Source organism: Plectropomus leopardus, unplaced genomic scaffold (genome assembly GCF_008729295.1).
Source record: "Plectropomus leopardus isolate mb unplaced genomic scaffold, YSFRI_Pleo_2.0 unplaced_scaffold48, whole genome shotgun sequence".
Lineage (NCBI taxonomy): Eukaryota > Metazoa > Chordata > Actinopteri > Perciformes > Serranidae > Plectropomus > Plectropomus leopardus.
In genome coordinates, this window is record NW_024652665.1 from 1 (window position 1) to 16441 (window position 16441).

Consider the following 16441-nt stretch of genomic DNA (forward strand, 5'->3'; position numbering starts at 1 on the left):
CAATCATCCTGCATCCAACATCTTAGGTAAGTAAATGAAAAGAATACTACAGAAAATAATTGTTTTTTTAAATTTACTTAACCAGGTCAAATCTGGCCAAATCGGGTCAAAGTAGGTGAAATCACCCTTGCCGGTGTACCATGGATGTGTAGGTTTTTGATAATTTATTAGCAAAATGTGCTTTAACTATTTGCTATGTAAACAACACTTGTTATTGTGATACTAAACTACTGGGTTATTGTTACTAATATAGAAGTGGCCTTTTAATCCTCCACTGCAGCCAACTGTGAACAGTTTGTATTTATTTTATTTATTTATTTCTTAATTTTCAGAGTATTGGATACAATCATGACATTGCCAGTTTTTTGCTATTGATTACAAAAACTTAGTAATACACTTTTGATGATTGAAAGTATTTTAAACCAGCATTACATCAATTCTGTTTTGGTTGTTGTTTTTGCCTTTTTAAACCAAAAAATATATTTAGCAAATTAAAATAATATAAAGTAAATATGATATATAAGACAAGTTTTAACTACTTTTATCTGTATACTTTTGCAAGATTAGTATATAATAATGCATCATATTTTTCAAGCCAATATGATGATTTGCTTGTAAAATGTAATTAGTATCCTGTGTTAAGAAGGTTAATTTTTAAATATAATAGGTTACAGATCACTGGTTACCCTATTAACATTGTACAAAAGTTGTGTAACTATTTCAATTACTTCATCAAAGTAATTCAACTTATTAGCCTACATTTGATTACTTTTGGATTACTTTTCTAATAAATGTTTTAACCAGGACAACAAAGCTGAAAAGGCCTAAAAACAGAAGTGCATAAATATTGCACTCAATTTTTTTTTTTGTCTCAACGTCTTTGCTGACCAGCATTGTACAAATATGCCAAAATAAGGCATTACTGCACTGCAAATAACCACTTTGTAATCATCTATTAGTAGCTGTATCAGTAATTGATTATCTTGTAATTTAATAAATATAACAAGTCACATGTAACTCGTTACTCCCCAACACTGACGTTAATTAAAGTATTTGTTTGTTGTTTGTTGACTACACTATTTAGTTATTGCTACTAATACAATAATGTAGAAGTGGTGTTTTATTCCTCAACCTCAACAAACTGTGCACAGTTACTGACAACTGTATATTGGTGTTTAATAAATAACAATACATCATATTTTACAAGCTGATCTAATGTTTTGGTTATAAAAATAGCAAATAATCAGTATCAGGTGCTTCGTTTGCGCTGAGAATAACTTAGCCATGTATATATTGAAAAGTGACACAATGGCATCATAATAATATTCCTCATATCATTTAACATGACGTAGAAATAATCAGTCATTTATTCCCCACCAAAATTATATAAAAAAGTATATTTGCACACCATTTAATAATTACAAAACCACAATATTCAGTAGCAGTCACAGTTCACTGTCAAAAAACTGCTAAACCAGGTGTTAACCGATTTCATACATTAAATTACATTTTGCATCAAACCTACTGACTGGACCAATGTCTCCAGTAATGCCCTGTTTTCTGATTTAGCTGAAACAAGCTGCGTCCAGTAGAGCATGAGCACAGTCCTGAGCAGTGAAAGTAGACAGAAGAAAAATCAAAATTTCTCTGAATGTTTAACTGAAACAGAAAAATTCACACGAAAGTGATTAAAAATCCTGCAGCTGCTGTTTGAATGTCCCATATAATCATCTAACTCCAATTATTTATTTATATTTTAATGATATTTATTGTCAGATAGTTCCCTCTCTGTCTTAGATTGACTCATATAAATCTTAATAGCTCATACACATATTAACAGTTTTTGAAATAACAATTATAATAGTGATAAACAGATTCTGAGGGTTTTGATATGCTTTTCATTGTCCTTGAAGCCAAGTGTTTTTGGTTGAATAATCCTCCTAGTGTCGAATTATTTCTTGGGTTTTGGCTGAGTCTTCAGTAAGCCAGTCCTATATTTCTCAGTCTGGTAGACATCTGACTCGATGGGCTCGCTGGAGTCGTTCAGTGTTACATATACGTTCCCGTTGACCTCAGTGACCTTGTGAATCCTCTGTTTGACGCCCTTGGAGCGCCAGTGTGTCCTCAGGGGTTTGGCTGTGGGATCGTCCACAGCCTGGTAGAGCCCTTCCCCTTCTGCTAGTGTGATCTTGTACTTGTGCCACGGACACACGATACACAGCTGCCCGTTAAACTCCTGGTGATGGCACAGCGGGAAGTTGTTTAGAGAGATAAGACAGTAACAGCTGCAATGAAGGTCTTACAAGAAAACTTTTTAAAACTATTTTTAAATACACAGAAGTCTTCAGAAGGAGCTTTGCAGCGAGCTGCCAAAAAAATGGTTAAAAGCATGAAACGGCTATTTCACTGCAATATACAGAGAACACTGCATGTCACTTACCTCAATGTCTCCATACTGTAATGCACCACCTGAATCTGTAAGAGGAAGTAGTTAAAGTCATGTATTAGAATATTACTGAGTAAAAGTATCTGATATTTACTGTAATGTAATATCAAAGGTAATTTTATCATATTAAATGTACTTAAGTATTAAAAGTACAAGTAAATGCTGTTAATAAAAAAGCAAGCAGTCAGAATTTCGAGAATTATGAAGTTTACGTCTTGGTAACATTCGGCATCTTAAAAACGGAGTGTATATTACACTTTCAGAAATTCAAGGTCTTTTTTTTTTTTTTTACAACTTCAAGGATTTAAAGAACAAAATCCAATTTTTCCTTCCCTCCCATTCCTTCATTCCTCCATTCATCCCGCTCTCCTTCCTTTCTCTCCTATTTTCTAGTAAGTCACTAAAATGCTTAGAGGAAATGTAGTGGAGTTCAAGTGTCTGTGGGTCCTTAAAAAGTCTTAAAACCAATTTGATAAATATTAGGTCTCAAAAGTCATTAAAAAAAACTAAATTTGAATTTCTGAGGTCTTAATTGCCACAAACATTTTATCTAATTTAGTTGATCTATCTTTTAATGTCTTTTTTTCAAAACGAGTCAAGCACTTCGGAATGACAATGCATTTTTCTGACATTACAAATCTCTAAGCTCTGTAATCAGTACTGTCTTTTTACTTTATACTTGCGCTTTCCTCTGGGCAAAATGTTTATTAACCTTACTTGCTCTGATAACCATATTCCTACATTAAACCTCCGCACAGGATTTCATATTTACTTTATACTAACATGCAATGCTTGAAAGAGAGAGGATTAGCCCAAAAATCAGTCTTGAATTTGGATAAGAGGTATCTTGAAAAGGTCTTAAAAACCAATAAATGTAAGTGTCTGATACCTGAAGACACTCTGGTACAAGTGAGAGTTGACAGAAATATAAAAATATTATTGTAACAAAGTATCTGTTACATTACGCCACTGCTGATGAGTTAGTGCAGAAAATAAATTTAACTCTTAAATAATAATAAATAAATAATAGGATGATGAATGTCACCATCTTTAAAATGTTTCAACAGGGAAAAAAAGGTGAGGACAAGCTTTACAATTATAGCTTTATGCATTACTACAACACACACACACACCCCCACACACACACACACACACACACACACACACACACACAGAAAGAGCTTACGGTAGCAGCGCACATCCATAGCATGAAGCTGCCCCTGGTGGTACAGGACGAGTACATCTCTGCAACCATTAACAGTCTTGGTCACACGCCCAGCCTTGACAATGTCCTCCTTCTTGCCGATGAAGTGGGAGGCAGGTGGAGGAGAGGAAGGAGGAGGAGAGCAGGAGGAAGAGGAAGTCTGAGACGTCTCCTCCTCAGATGACATGTTGATCACTTTGTACAGCAGGTTTCCTGGTATGAATAAGACTGTAGTTTATGAATTCTTTCAGTTATGAGGACATTATTAATCGTAAAGATGACAGTAATGCATGCTGGTTTTATGCAGACCAGTTAGACTTAATTCACCAGCAAAGCAATTCACATGAAAAGCAAAAGTGACAGGATTTGTCTTTGTCCAAATAAGTTTACAAAATAAAATAATAACACACATATGACATTAGGGCAAGGCTGTCAAAAAACAGCGAACATTGAAGAGAGAAGTAATGCCTCTACACTAACGACGTGAGGACAGCGTTTCGGTACTACTTGGATCATTTTACACAAACTGCAGTTCACCATTTGGATAACTAAAGTTTATCAGTTATACTGCACCGTTACTGTCATGCATTATAAAAAAATGGGAAATATCCATAAAATATGCCACTGAGTCAGGATTCTTCAGTTTAGGAGAGGTGTCCCTTTAGGGAAAAGGTTGGGAACCACTGATCTAGTCTATTACAAACTATTTCATAATAAAAGGAGGACATTTCATGGTCTCATTTTTCCAGGGATGCACTGGCTTAAACTGCTGTAACCTCTCCTTTCCTCCCCAATCAAAATATTTCCTTCAGCACCGAAAGCTTGTATTTTTTAAGAATTAAGAAAATGGTACAAAATGTGACAATTAATTCTGCACAAACAATCAAGAAGACAATACAGAATTCATGAAATCAACACAAACATCACAAAGACATTCAGTTCCTACATGTTAATGATTAACGTCCTCTCTGAAAGCTTTGGATCAACATTAAATCAACATTAAATCAACATTAAACCAACCTACCTTCTACGTTGCCAGTTTACATCTCTGACACCTCTAAGTTCTGTAGTTCGTTGCCATGGCAGTCTTCCTCAGCTGGTAACCTGGCAACTGGTTGCTGATAAATCGGGTTTCATATCCAGCACGCGACATGAGACTCGCTAAAATTACTCACGTGCTTTGTCTGTGTGACACGGACAGCTATAGTTATTAAGACACGACATCGACTCACAAAATGTTACGTCGGCGTTTCAAATAAGCCACAGATGTGACATTTGAGGAAGAGCCAATGTTGTGTGTTACGGCCAATGTCGTCCCCAGTGAAACACGGACTGATGAACACGATTCCGCGGCGTCCTTCTCCCACGACTTAACCCTTTAAAACCTGGCTGAATATCGGTTGTGCTGCGATCAGACGCCTTCCACAAGTATTTCAACATCTGAACCCGAAACAAAGTAGTTTAATTTCTTTCAAAAACATTATATAAAAAAAAGCAAAGCATCTTGGCGAGAGATGTCCCGCAAATTGGAAATAAGTAAATGGCAACAAGAAAATGACCCAAAAATAAGCCAGAGAGAGATAAGCAAGAGCGAGACAGAGACAGAGGGAGAGAGACAGAGAGACAGACAGACAGACAGACAGAGAGAGAGAGAGAAAGCGAGAGAGAGTATGAATCATTAGAAAAAAGAAAAAAACAAACAAACAAACAAACAAAAAACCCCAAACATCTAGAAAAAAAGTTTTTTTTTCCGTTTGTATAGTTTTCCAGCTTTTATTGTTATTTCAGAAGGGTAAACCAATTTGCCAACCATGGTTCACTCTATAAATTGGTAATTATTGTGTAAAATAACTCAATAACGACTATAAACCACGTGTGTTATCATAAATAAATCCAGAAAATACATCTCTATCAGCAGCCCATGTCTCAGCTCTTCACATTGTGTGTTTTAAAGCCAGTGGAGAAAATGTCCTATATGGTTTAGTCTGAGAAGCTTTTTGTCTCAGCAGGTTTGTTGGTGGGCATTAAGCCCTCTGAGGGATTATCTCTCTCTCTCGTGCTGAACTGAGCGTAATTTGACCGGCTGTCCTTCTGATACTCTGCTTTATGTCTGGTAACATTTCTGCACGTTTCTGCCAGCTCTGCTGAACCACAGCGGGAAAAGAGGGCACCTCCCCAAACCGTCTCCGTCGTTATGGAAACCGACATTGTGTACGGAAATGGTGATACTACTCAAGCAGAGCAACTTTGTAAAAAATTGATGCATTTTGTCAGTTCAGTTTGCTGGTTCAGATAAACCGTCGTGTTCAGTTATTTGTCTTCTTTTGCTAAAAAATCTGAAGGGATTCAAGTAAGTTTTCTATTTATTCTTGACATTTGGAGACTTTAAAGTTTTAGTAATTTCATTCATAAAAATTCCTAAGCACCAGAAACCAATAATGTAAGATGAATTGTTAGTTTCATTTGACCTAGGCAGTCATTTTAAAACCACAGCAACTTTTCTTTGATTTTGACGTGTGGGTTTGTTCTAACATCCCCGCAGTGGACAACAACCCTTAACTTTTATTTTGTGTGGGTAAGGGACTGTTCTTTATTTATCAGTGGAGGGGGTGCCCAGTGTATGACTGTTATTTTTTAGTATTATTTTAACACTCCTAAAAGCTATAAATATCTTTCCCTTAGCCTCCCTGATTGACTAGCGGAAAATGCACGACCCTCCCTCCACCATAAATTAGTAATAAGATTTCAAAACTAAGCCTTTGATGCATGGAGTATTAAAAAAAAAAAAAGAAAAGTTTTTTCACTATTAGTGCTTCCTGGTTAGTCAGTGCAAGCATTTTATGTTTGCCAAATTCTGGATGAGATGTAAAATAAGGGGGTTTTGATCAAATATAACTATTTTAAGTACAGATTTGGTGATATTTTTTTTCTTACAGTGGCGTTTGTTGTAAAAAAGATGTGTTCAAGGCCTGCTGGAAATTTAAAAATACAACAACAGTTTCGTGTTTTTAGTTTATGAAAATGGTAGATAATGTAATTTTGATTTCTGGAAGGCATATTTTCTTAAACAATAGGTGGTGAAATAAATACAAAATACAGACATTTACCATTGTTTGCCCTCCACCCCCTCAAAAACACAAGTCCCTCCCCAGTGATTAAAAAAATATTTGACACACCTCCCACTTCTTGCACCACCTCCCCATCCTCATAAATAATGAACAGTCCCAAAGCTGGCCATACATGTAATTTAAACTGCAGGTTCTCTTCGTGTAATTCAATTTGCAGAAATAACAGTTGCTGACACTCAAATCCCAACACGTGCTCACTGTAAGGACTGAGGCATGGCCTGGAGGAAACATAAACCTCCATGTGGGGATTATTCGAAGCAGTGTACTGTTTCATAAACAGTAATGAACTGCACTCTCACCTTATGCATACATTTGAAGATTGTCTGATACAAGTGCCATGTGGCAGGACTTTTGCAGCTGCCAGCCAATCTGCTGTAGAAGCCAAATAAGCAACAGTTGCATGTCTGCATCTGCTATATTTATCATATTTGCTACAACGCAGAAATGTGTGACATGACTGCAGTGTGCTGCCCCGGCTCCATCCAGACCAAGTGTCAGATTTCAGCATCATACCAGTGCCGTGTGCTTCGCTCACCACCACAACTGTGCAGCGTGGTAGTAATGACACAGTGACCCACCAGACCATTGGTCATCAGTCTCTCACAGGAATCACTGAAGGACACAAAACAGCGAGGACATGCTGTGTTGGAAAAAGCAGTGCTGCTGCAGGGAGCTTGTGACAATAGCTTATGAATTTGAATACTTTTCTGTGTAGGTTGTCATAGAATTACTTTAGTTGTAGTCATTGTCATTTATTGCATGGCTTTGGTTTGTGTGACCAACTGATGGAGAGACTAACACACCATGTCTGCCACCCTCAGGGTAGACGGAGTGAAATAAAAGAAGAACAAAGAGAAAAGGAAGGGAATATGTCACTTTGCCTGTATGAGTGTCTGAGGGCCGTTGGGCTACAGGGTCACTACACCAGGTAAGCTCACTCTCTCAAATTACATCCAAACTTTCCCTGTCCTCTTCTGCTCTGCCCATCGCTTTCTCCATTTCCTGTCCTTCAGATTTACCTCAGTGGGAGTTTGCCGTGCAGCCCACCTTTCAGCACTGTCCATGGAGGACTATCCCATCCTGGGAATCCGCTCTATGGAGGACAGGACTCGACTCTTTAATCTGGTCCAAATGGTCAAAACTCTTGACCTTGAATATGAAGATGGTGATGATTATTATGATGTTAATGATGAAGACTATGCTGTAGCAGATGACAGCTTTAGCTATGATGATGAGGATGAGAAGGGTGCTGGAGTAAATGCAACCAGTTTTTCCGATCCATCATTCGTTCGCAGACAACTTGATTTCAGTTCAGAAGGAATTGATCATCATGTGAAGCTATTTTCTCCTCCAGAAGACACTGTTCATGCAAGTACTGAGCCAGGCCGGGGCAAAGGATCAGCCAGACCTTTGCAGCTTGACACTGGAGGGGCTTTGGTATGTGGCTGCAAAGGGAAGAGGAACCAAAGGCCAGATGCCCGTGAATCTGATCATCACACAGCAGCAAACACAGAGCCAAACATCATGCAAGGAGAATCCATGTACAGCTCTGCCACTAAATTATCGCCAAAGTTTGTCTCACTGTGTAAATTAAACAACAGACCTGCACCAGTGGCATCAAATAGTTTTAGAAACAAACCAGTTGGATGCAAAGACAGAAAAGGAATCTCTAGGAAGGACAAACTCTGTACAGGAATAAGCAGTAACGCAGCTACTGAAAATAAGCCAACACCTGTTTATGAATCAAAGAGAACAGCTGGCTACAACTATGGTCTGCCACTGAGTTCCCCTCCAGCTCCAAACAAAAAGTGAGTGGCAGTGGTTTGTGTCCTCCTCACTGGTGATTCCCTACTTGCAAATTTGTATCTTAAAGACAGCTACAGTATATTTAAGACTTTTCTTGAACATGAAAGCCACTCAGAAAGTGAGGTAAAGTATCAAAATACATTGAAGCAAGATTTCCTATGCATACACGAATGTCTTTAAAATGTTTGTTTTTTTGTGATTGTTTCTCTTTAATTGACAGTTTGCATAAAGTTTGCATATGAGCATTGTTTCCTTTGCACATAAGTATCCTATTTTACTGTCTGTGATTGGTTTGTGTGATTTTCAGGCAAACAGAGGGGCAACGGATCAGTGTGTGTGTGAGAAAGAGACCTCTGACGCGCACAGAGTACAGGAGAGGAGAGGCAGATGTTGTCACGACTCCAAGTGGAGAGTGTGTTATTGTCCACGAAAGCAAAGAGGCAGTGGATCTCACACAGTACATACTACAGGTACATATAATGCCCAGAGAAGAGACAATAATAAATCATGTTATGTCTTGTATTAATACCGTCAGTAATACTGAAGAGTTTCTCCAAATAAACACATCTGTCATCACACTGTCATGATATTTAACTGGGTATTTTGTGATATACTACTTGTATATGGGGTGTATTTTTAATTTAAGGTATCCTTGTCATATAGTCATGCTTTTTTATTTATCTAATGTCTTGCTGTTTTACTCATGTCCCTGCAGCACAGGTTCTACTTTGACCAGGTTTTTGGGGAGGAGAGATCTAATGAGGAAGTGTATCAAAGAACAGCATATCCTCTGGTGCAGCACATGCTCAATGGGTAGGTCAGCACTGGTGTGACAGTATTTATGGAGGTGTGTATGTTGTCACCTTTTTCTATCCAAATGCCCTGAAGTCCAAATGTGTCAGTTTTGGTGCTTGAAGTAGCACTACATGCTTGTAGGTATGAATCTATGCTCCCTAACTATCTTTGTTTGTTTGTGTTGTGTGCATCCATAGAGGCAAGGCCACCTGTTTTGCGTACGGCCAGACAGGTGCAGGGAAGACTCACACCATGTTGGGTTCATCTCCTATGAGACCAGGGCTGTATGCACTGGCAGTCCGGGACATTTTTGCTGCTCTCTCCGCCACACACACACACTCAGCCTTGCTGGTGTATGTCAGTTTCTTTGAAATCTACTGTGGTCAGCTGTATGACCTGTTGGACCACAGAAAAAGGTGTGTGTTGGTGTCAGTATGTGTTTATTTTGTTTTGTTAAAAGAGCCCAACAATTTTTGATTTGAAGATAAAAAGATGACCAGATAGCAATTAATCAAAAAACAACACCGAAAAATTAAAATTAAAAACAAAAAAAAAATAACCCAGTTTCTCAAAGGGATAATTTATCTTTTGGTAACATTTTCATTATCTTTGTCTGTCTTCTGTCAGGTTGTTTGCAAGGGAAGATGGACAGAAGATGGTTCACATTGTAGGACTGTGTGATGTCAGAGTGGACTCTGTCAGCTCTCTAATGGAGGTTTGCCCCTTTCTTTAAATATTGCCTCATGTCCACACTGTGCAGTAATAAGATGTCAATCTTGTATGCCATATCGCAGATGAAAGAAAAATCTGTTCCATTAAGTTTTTATTGTGTTTTTCCCCAAGCAAATGACTTTGCAACATGATTTAATTAAACCTGGCCTGTAATATAACATTTCTTTCTTTAAGCCTATTTTTGTTTTAACAAGAAACACTCAGTATAGTACTTTTAGGTACTTATGTGTACACAGTAAAAATGTTTACTTTTAAGTACAATATCCACTCTGTATAGCACCTCAGGTCATGCTTACATTCTCCCAGATGCACTGGCAGCCTCTTGTGAATCTGAAATACTTGATTACCCAACAAGACAAATTCTATGATTTTATATGCCTGTATTGACTGAAAAAAATATCTTTGAACAGTTTTAATCCTATTTTTTGTGTTTGTTTGTGTGTTGTTTTGAAATGTCTTTGAAAAAGACATTGTATAATTTTTAATCTTTTCAAAAGAGAATTATTGATGTTTTGTGACAGAAAAAAAAGTTTATCCTATCTTTTCGTATCTCTGCCTCCCTCGTCTCTTTCCTATATTCTTCACTGCCCTTATAAAGGTGATTTCACAAGGCACAGAGGAGCGCACACAAGGAGTGAGTGGAGTGAATCCGCTCTCTTCTCGTTCCCATGCCGTGCTTCAGATTCAGCTAAGAGATCCAAACCAGCAGATTGCTGGTAGGTGAGTGGCAGCAGGTGTTCTGTTATATTAGAGGCTTATTATAGTGTGCACACTTTCTGATGATTTTGTCTCTTCTCTTTAAAGCACTACTAGTGTTATTGTAGAACAGCAGTATTAATTTGAAATTACAAAAGAAAAGATGTGTGTTCGTGTGTGTGTGTGTGTGTGTGTGTGTGTGTGTGTGTGTGTGTAGAATGTGGTTTGTGGATCTGGCAGGAAGTGAGAGGGCATCAGACACCAAAGAACCGGACAGGCAGAGTCGCATGGAGGGTGCTGAGATCAACCAGAGTCTGTTGGCTGTAAGCTACACAGACACACACACACTCACACACTCTTTATTACACATAAAGTGAATGATATGATTTTCCATATGTTCTCATTTGCAATTTTTTTTTTTTTTTTCTCAGCTTAAAGAATGTATCCGGTCCCTGGATCAAGAGCAGCTGCATACACCTTTCAGACAAAGCAAACTTACTCAGGTACTTCAACTTTTGCATTTTGCCAAATTTCCGTGGTTCTGTTGTGTGTGTTAGTGCGCACAAATATCATGACTGACAAAAATCTCTCCTTTGTTTTGTACTATATTGTTCTTGTTTTAGGTTTTGAAAGACTCATTTGTCGGTGACTCGATGACATGCATGATTGCCAACATTTCACCTGGTCACTTAGCAACTGAACACACGCTAAACACACTGAGATACGCCGACCGGTAAGTGTGTCGGGGATGTGCAACATGGAAAATTAGATGCTTAAAATATTGTTTTTTAATATTGTTTCTTTGAGCCATAATGGATTTAATTCATCCTACTTTGACATGGGACTTGAACATAGTGATTGTGAATACAATTTTTTGTTATCATCTTGTCCCAAGTAGTGACAGCTTATCCTGTATTTTATGTATTAATTTTAAAGTACTAGAAGCAATGACCAGTGACAGCTCTCTTAGATGTTGAATCTCCTTGATTTTTCATAGGGTGAAGGAGTTGAAGGGACAGGGAGGACATAGAGGAGGAAAAAAGGGCAAGACAATACCCTCCCCTAAACATAATCTGTTCAAAAGCAGCAGCAGAAGCCACAGTGCTGGCACCCGAGGGAAAAGTCCCCCTAAAAGGCCAAAGTTAGGAAGACAGAGAGAGGATTTTGGCCCCACCACACCTACCTCGAGATTGGCCGGAGCAGGGGATGCATTTGTCTGCTCCACACCCAAAAATAACAGATGGGGAGAGGAAACAAGTGCAAGAACAAGGAAGGAAATTGGACTTGAGCATGTTACACCAGTCAAAGGTTTGCTGGGAATCAGTGAAAAGGTGGAGAAAGCAGGCGGGAGGGAGGGTGGAAGAAAAAGGTGTGGAGTAGCTGACAGTGCAGGCCGCTCAGCTGGTGACCAGAATGTCGCAGCAAAGCTGGTCCTGGGACAAACAACAGATAAACAGCTTCACATGTGGGAGGTACAAAGGAAATCTGGATTCTACCACAGAGAAAACAAGAACCAGCAAAGCCCTTTGAAAGAGGGAGGACAAGAGGGAAGAAGACGGACAGAACAGAGAAGACAAGTAGAAATCAGTAAAGACACATGTAGTGAAGTAAGAGAAAGAGATTTACAAAAGGTTGATGAAAGGGATACGGAGAGGGAGAGGCATCTGAGGCTGTATCACCAGCAGCTGCAGCAGTTTCTTCCCTCACCAGCCTCTTCATCTGTCCATCTCCTCTCACCCTCTCCATGTCCGCCTTTTTCGTCCTCTAATCAGGCCTCTCTCTCTTCTTCTGTCTCTCCATCTTGCTTTTCTTCTCTTCAGCACTCATCTGGCTTCTCTGTTTCTGCACTTATGTATCAGGGTTTAGAAAATGTTTTAGATACATACAGAGCCAAGGTTGAGGTTAATGGTAAGAGAGGACAGTCATCTGTCTTCCCCTGTGGAGCTGAAACCACTCCGAGTTGCAATAGAAATAATGATGAGCTCAGTCATGGTGACTCAGGAGGTGTTAGTGAAGACTGGAGAGAGGGAACAGGGGAAAGATTTGGAGGTAAAAGTGAAAAGATGAGGTCACTGAAGGCAACGGGGGAAGTAGAGGTTAGGAGGGAAGAGTGGAGGCCAGCTGGGGTGGCTAGAAGAGGGGAGAGGAGGTGGGCTTGGGTAGCAACAACAGAAACAAAGCAGGCAGATAGGATGACAGGTGCAATGCCAGCTGATGTAGAGGCATTAATGTCTAACAACTGTGACTCGAAGGAAAGGAGAGAAGTGGGTGAGGAAGGTCTAGATGCCTCGGTTGTCACAGCTGATGGAGTGTGGAGTCATGAGGAGCGAGAAGCAGCGGAAGGCTACAGTTTACTCTCCAACCACAGCGACAGCGACGGCCTCTTTAACCGACCTCCTTTTGAGTTGTCCCATCAGAAAGCTCCAGCAGAACGACCCCTCTCACCAGCCTGTGAACATACCAACCCCCTCTTGACCCCTAAAAAACCCAGTGATCCCTCCCTTAAATTAAAACATACTAGATGCACCTCAGACATCCTGCATCTACCGTTGCAAAATGCTCAACAGGGAGTGCCACCAAGCAGCTGCAGAGAGAAGCCAACATTGTTTGCTGCTCATGATAATAGAGAAAAATTTGCTCCATCGGCCACACTACCGTTTACTACGGCCATCACACAGAATGCATGTAAAATACCTGCTGAGACCCTAAACAAATTATCTGAAAGTCCATCCTACACTCAGGTACACAACCATGCAGATGTCAAAGCCAAAATGTCTGTTTTACGTCGAGAAGAGAGTGCAGATTCTCTCAGCTGCATCATGGACCCCCTCAGCGTCTCCTTGCTTCAGGTGGACCAACAGGTTGCCACAGACTCATTCCTCAGAGGGAAACAGAACACCTCACTCTGTTCGCTTGAAAGAAGAAAAGATAACAGAAAGAATGGGGAAGAAGGGCATCGCAAGTGTGAAGAGATGGCACGGAAAGATGTGGTTGAAGAGGACGTAGAATTTCGGCTGTCTCTTTTGGAGTTGCCACAAGCGAAAACCCAGTGCTCTCCTGTCTCTGACACCATGACAGCTACAAACCACACTAAACAAAGAAAAGACATGTGCTGCACCCTAGACAAACATTGTGAAATAGGTAAGTGTGCATTCTGAGTATGAATGTGTGTGCACTATTTTGTGCTTAATGGAGAATTTCATCCATGAAATCACTAGTATATCAATTACTCAGCCAGTGTTAGGTTGAATTTGTAAAGAAAACTTTATTTTTTAAGCATATCTCCATGGTGAACGAAGAATCCAAAAAGTTTAAATTCTTGATACATTATAGCTAATGATGGCCGCATTTAACAATAACAAAACTATACATCTGAACATTACCTCACTATTTTAAACACTTCCGCATACAAGTAGCGTGCCTGAGCAAGTGTGCGTGTGACCTCCGCTTGTGCATTCCAGTTCAAACTTACGCTCTTGCCCAGACATGCTTCTCTATGCATCAGACTTTTCATATTTTTTAAATAGTAAAGTTTTAGCAAAAATACATTTGTAAATACATGGATTACACTGTACAAGTTGTGTGAGAGATTTTGTAAACTGATGCTTTGATGTAATTTTGCTGCAGTTAAACACGGCATCCTTCTACTCAAAAAGGACAAACAAGGGGCATGCGAGAAAAAAGTTTTCTTCACGAATTCAACTTAACACAGGGTGAATAATATATGTATACATTTTCATTTTGCGGGTTAAGTATTCCTTTAAGAACTGGTATATGATTTATTTTGATTTTTATGTCTAGGTATGATAAAGCCTCCGATCCCCGAGGTTATGCTGGATCCTTTCTATAAGAAGAACAATCAGAAACCTCAAACTATGCCAGCTGAAGTCCTGGGCAACATGACCTCTGCATCCCCACTTAAACCCTCCATAAGTTCTTCTATGCAAAATTCTGTCATGCAGTCTGGGAACACTGGTTCACCCAGCTCACACGATCTAATGTCAAATGGTAGCAACCACACGCCACAAGGATATGCACACAATAAACACAACAAATTTGCATCTTCCACTTCAACACTACAGTCAGAAAGCACCTTAGGCCAATTGAACACAATGCCAAAGCAGGGTCACACAGTGCGTTCAAACCACTCCAGCAACACAGACATCTCGTCCCAACCTACAGACTCAAATAGTGAAGAGAGCAACAGCAGTCAGCAAATCAGCCCCATAATCCATCTGTCTGCACTGGAAGACCTGGATCATGGCCAGTAAGTACAAGGGATGTGGCAATTTTGTTTACACAGTCATCCTAAATGAGCATTTCAGAGGCCAGTGCACTTTATAATGAGACACTGCCAGTATTTCCACAAATACAAATAATGATAATACCCAACTGCGTTTAGGAGATATTATAATATTAACTGAAAACATACTGACAAACATGATACTGAAATCACATAGGCCTCTTTGGTGACATATTTAGATATCCAACTGTTTATTTTGGAATAATGGAGTAATCGCATTAGTTAACAAAAAATATTTCTGTCTTTTTCTCCAATCCAATCCAATTTAAGGTGGCGTATTGTCCAGGCCCATTGGGAGCAGCTAGAAGAGATGGAAGCTTTATTTTATAAAGAGGGGACTCTTCTGTGTCAGCAACCTGAAATGGTCAGAAAAAGATCAAAGTCACATTTCTTTGCTGCATTCATTTTATAAACTACATTTAAATGGCACTCCTCTGTCTGTTCTCATTTTCTTTTAACAGGCATTTGGGGAGTATGTCCACAAACTGGAAGATATAATGGAGAGAAAGGCTCGGTGTGTTCACAGCATGCTAGCTCAGCTGCGGCCATATCTTAAGCCCAGTTACTCTAACCAGCCACACAACCAAGAAGAAGATAATCATCATCCAATTACTTGAATTAACCATACTAAACGGGAGTATTTGTATTTTTAAGTGCAGCCTACACAGTGGAGAGATGGCAGTTATGCAAAGCAGTGCTGTTTATGAGTGCACACTGGCTACACTAAAAATGGTATGAGTCGATACTTGTGGGGTTGATTTTTTTCTCTCTTATATCCTCAGTGCTGTATACATTCTGAATCAGATGAATTTAATAGACTTTATTATGAAATTTATTTAGTTCTTTGAATTATAATTTAATGAATTCATCTTAAATTGGAGATTTGTCACGCTACTGTGGAAACCTGGATGACTGGTATTTAAAAATTAAGTTATTTTAATAGTTGCTATGTATGTACTTTATCGCTGCAATACTGGCACTTTTGGAGTTTCTCCTACAGTATCAGGCTAATAATTATCCCTCAGCTTTGTTCTTGGTTGTTTTTTGTTTGTTTGTTTTTTAAACCTACTAATTCTAAAGTTTTTCCATCAAAATCACAACACTTCATCATTTTGAGACATGGATTTGAATGTGATCTGGCCTTTCAGTTTCATGGTTTGAGTGTATAATTAGTGCTTTAACTGCACCCCCACCAGACTCTGGATAAAGACCAGCTGGTCTTCTTTGTAGTTATGGGCTTCACTAAAAGTCTGACCCAAAAATGTTAAATCAAGATGTAAAACTTTTTGCTACTCTACTTAAAACTTGAGCTCAGGTTATCAACTGAGCTG

The 16441-nt window shown here is 39.1% G+C and overlaps 3 protein-coding genes across 4 annotated transcripts; 2 read left to right on the forward strand and 1 right to left on the reverse strand.

The window, feature by feature from the left end:
* Positions 1-1315: 1315 nt before the first annotated feature.
* LOC121939426 (Rieske domain-containing protein-like) lies at positions 1316-4953 on the reverse strand. 2 transcript variants are annotated; one of them, XM_042482449.1, is made up of 4 exons: positions 4675-4953; positions 3633-3863; positions 2441-2475; positions 1316-2236 (listed from the first exon to the last, which is right to left on the reverse strand). In XM_042482449.1, the coding sequence occupies exons 2-4, from the start codon at positions 3835-3837 to the stop codon at positions 1952-1954; spliced, it is 525 nt and encodes a 174-aa protein (XP_042338383.1). In that variant the 5' UTR covers positions 3838-3863; positions 4675-4953; the 3' UTR covers positions 1316-1951. The 2 variants fall into 2 exon arrangements, with proteins under 2 accessions (XP_042338383.1, XP_042338384.1); XM_042482450.1 differs by having other exon boundaries at positions 3633-3878.
* A 2694-nt stretch (positions 4954-7647) lies between these two features.
* On the forward strand, positions 7648-13965 carry LOC121939423 (kinesin-like protein KIF24). The gene is made up of 12 exons (XM_042482446.1): positions 7648-7706; positions 7792-8586; positions 8892-9054; positions 9300-9397; positions 9577-9795; positions 10007-10094; positions 10710-10831; positions 11025-11130; positions 11239-11310; positions 11431-11540; positions 11805-12279; positions 13549-13965. Exons 1-12 carry the CDS (start codon positions 7648-7650, stop codon positions 13963-13965), a joined length of 2724 nt encoding a protein of 907 aa, XP_042338380.1.
* A 649-nt stretch (positions 13966-14614) lies between these two features.
* LOC121939420 lies at positions 14615-15835 on the forward strand. Its single transcript, XM_042482440.1, has 3 exons — positions 14615-15074; positions 15381-15474; positions 15572-15835. Exons 1-3 carry the CDS (start codon positions 14638-14640, stop codon positions 15725-15727), a joined length of 687 nt encoding a protein of 228 aa, XP_042338374.1. The 5' UTR covers positions 14615-14637; the 3' UTR covers positions 15728-15835.
* Positions 15836-16441: the final 606 nt, after the last annotated feature.

Excerpts from the sequence above, each read along its gene's own strand:
- LOC121939423 (XM_042482446.1), top strand. The coding sequence starts at position 7,648 with ATGTCACTTTGCCTGTATGAGTGTCTGAGGGCCGTTGGGCTACAGGGT. Across the intron at positions 10,832-11,024 it reads AACCAGCAGATTGCTGGTAG|AATGTGGTTTGTGGATCTGG; the intron begins GTGAGTGGCAGC and ends GTGTGTGTGTAG. Across the intron at positions 11,131-11,238 it reads TCAACCAGAGTCTGTTGGCT|CTTAAAGAATGTATCCGGTC; the intron begins GTAAGCTACACA and ends TTTTTTTCTCAG.
- LOC121939420 (XM_042482440.1), top strand. The coding sequence starts at position 14,638 with ATGCTGGATCCTTTCTATAAGAAGAACAATCAGAAACCTCAAACTATG. Across the intron at positions 15,075-15,380 it reads GAAGACCTGGATCATGGCCA|GTGGCGTATTGTCCAGGCCC; the intron begins GTAAGTACAAGG and ends ATCCAATTTAAG. Across the intron at positions 15,475-15,571 it reads TGTGTCAGCAACCTGAAATG|GCATTTGGGGAGTATGTCCA; the intron begins GTCAGAAAAAGA and ends TTCTTTTAACAG.
- LOC121939426 (XM_042482449.1), bottom strand. The coding sequence starts at position 3,837 with ATGTCATCTGAGGAGGAGACGTCTCAGACTTCCTCTTCCTCCTGCTCT. Across the intron at positions 2,476-3,632 it reads TATGGATGTGCGCTGCTACC|ATTCAGGTGGTGCATTACAG; the intron begins GTAAGCTCTTTC and ends TTCCTCTTACAG. Across the intron at positions 2,237-2,440 it reads TACAGTATGGAGACATTGAG|GAGTTTAACGGGCAGCTGTG; the intron begins GTAAGTGACATG and ends TGCCATCACCAG.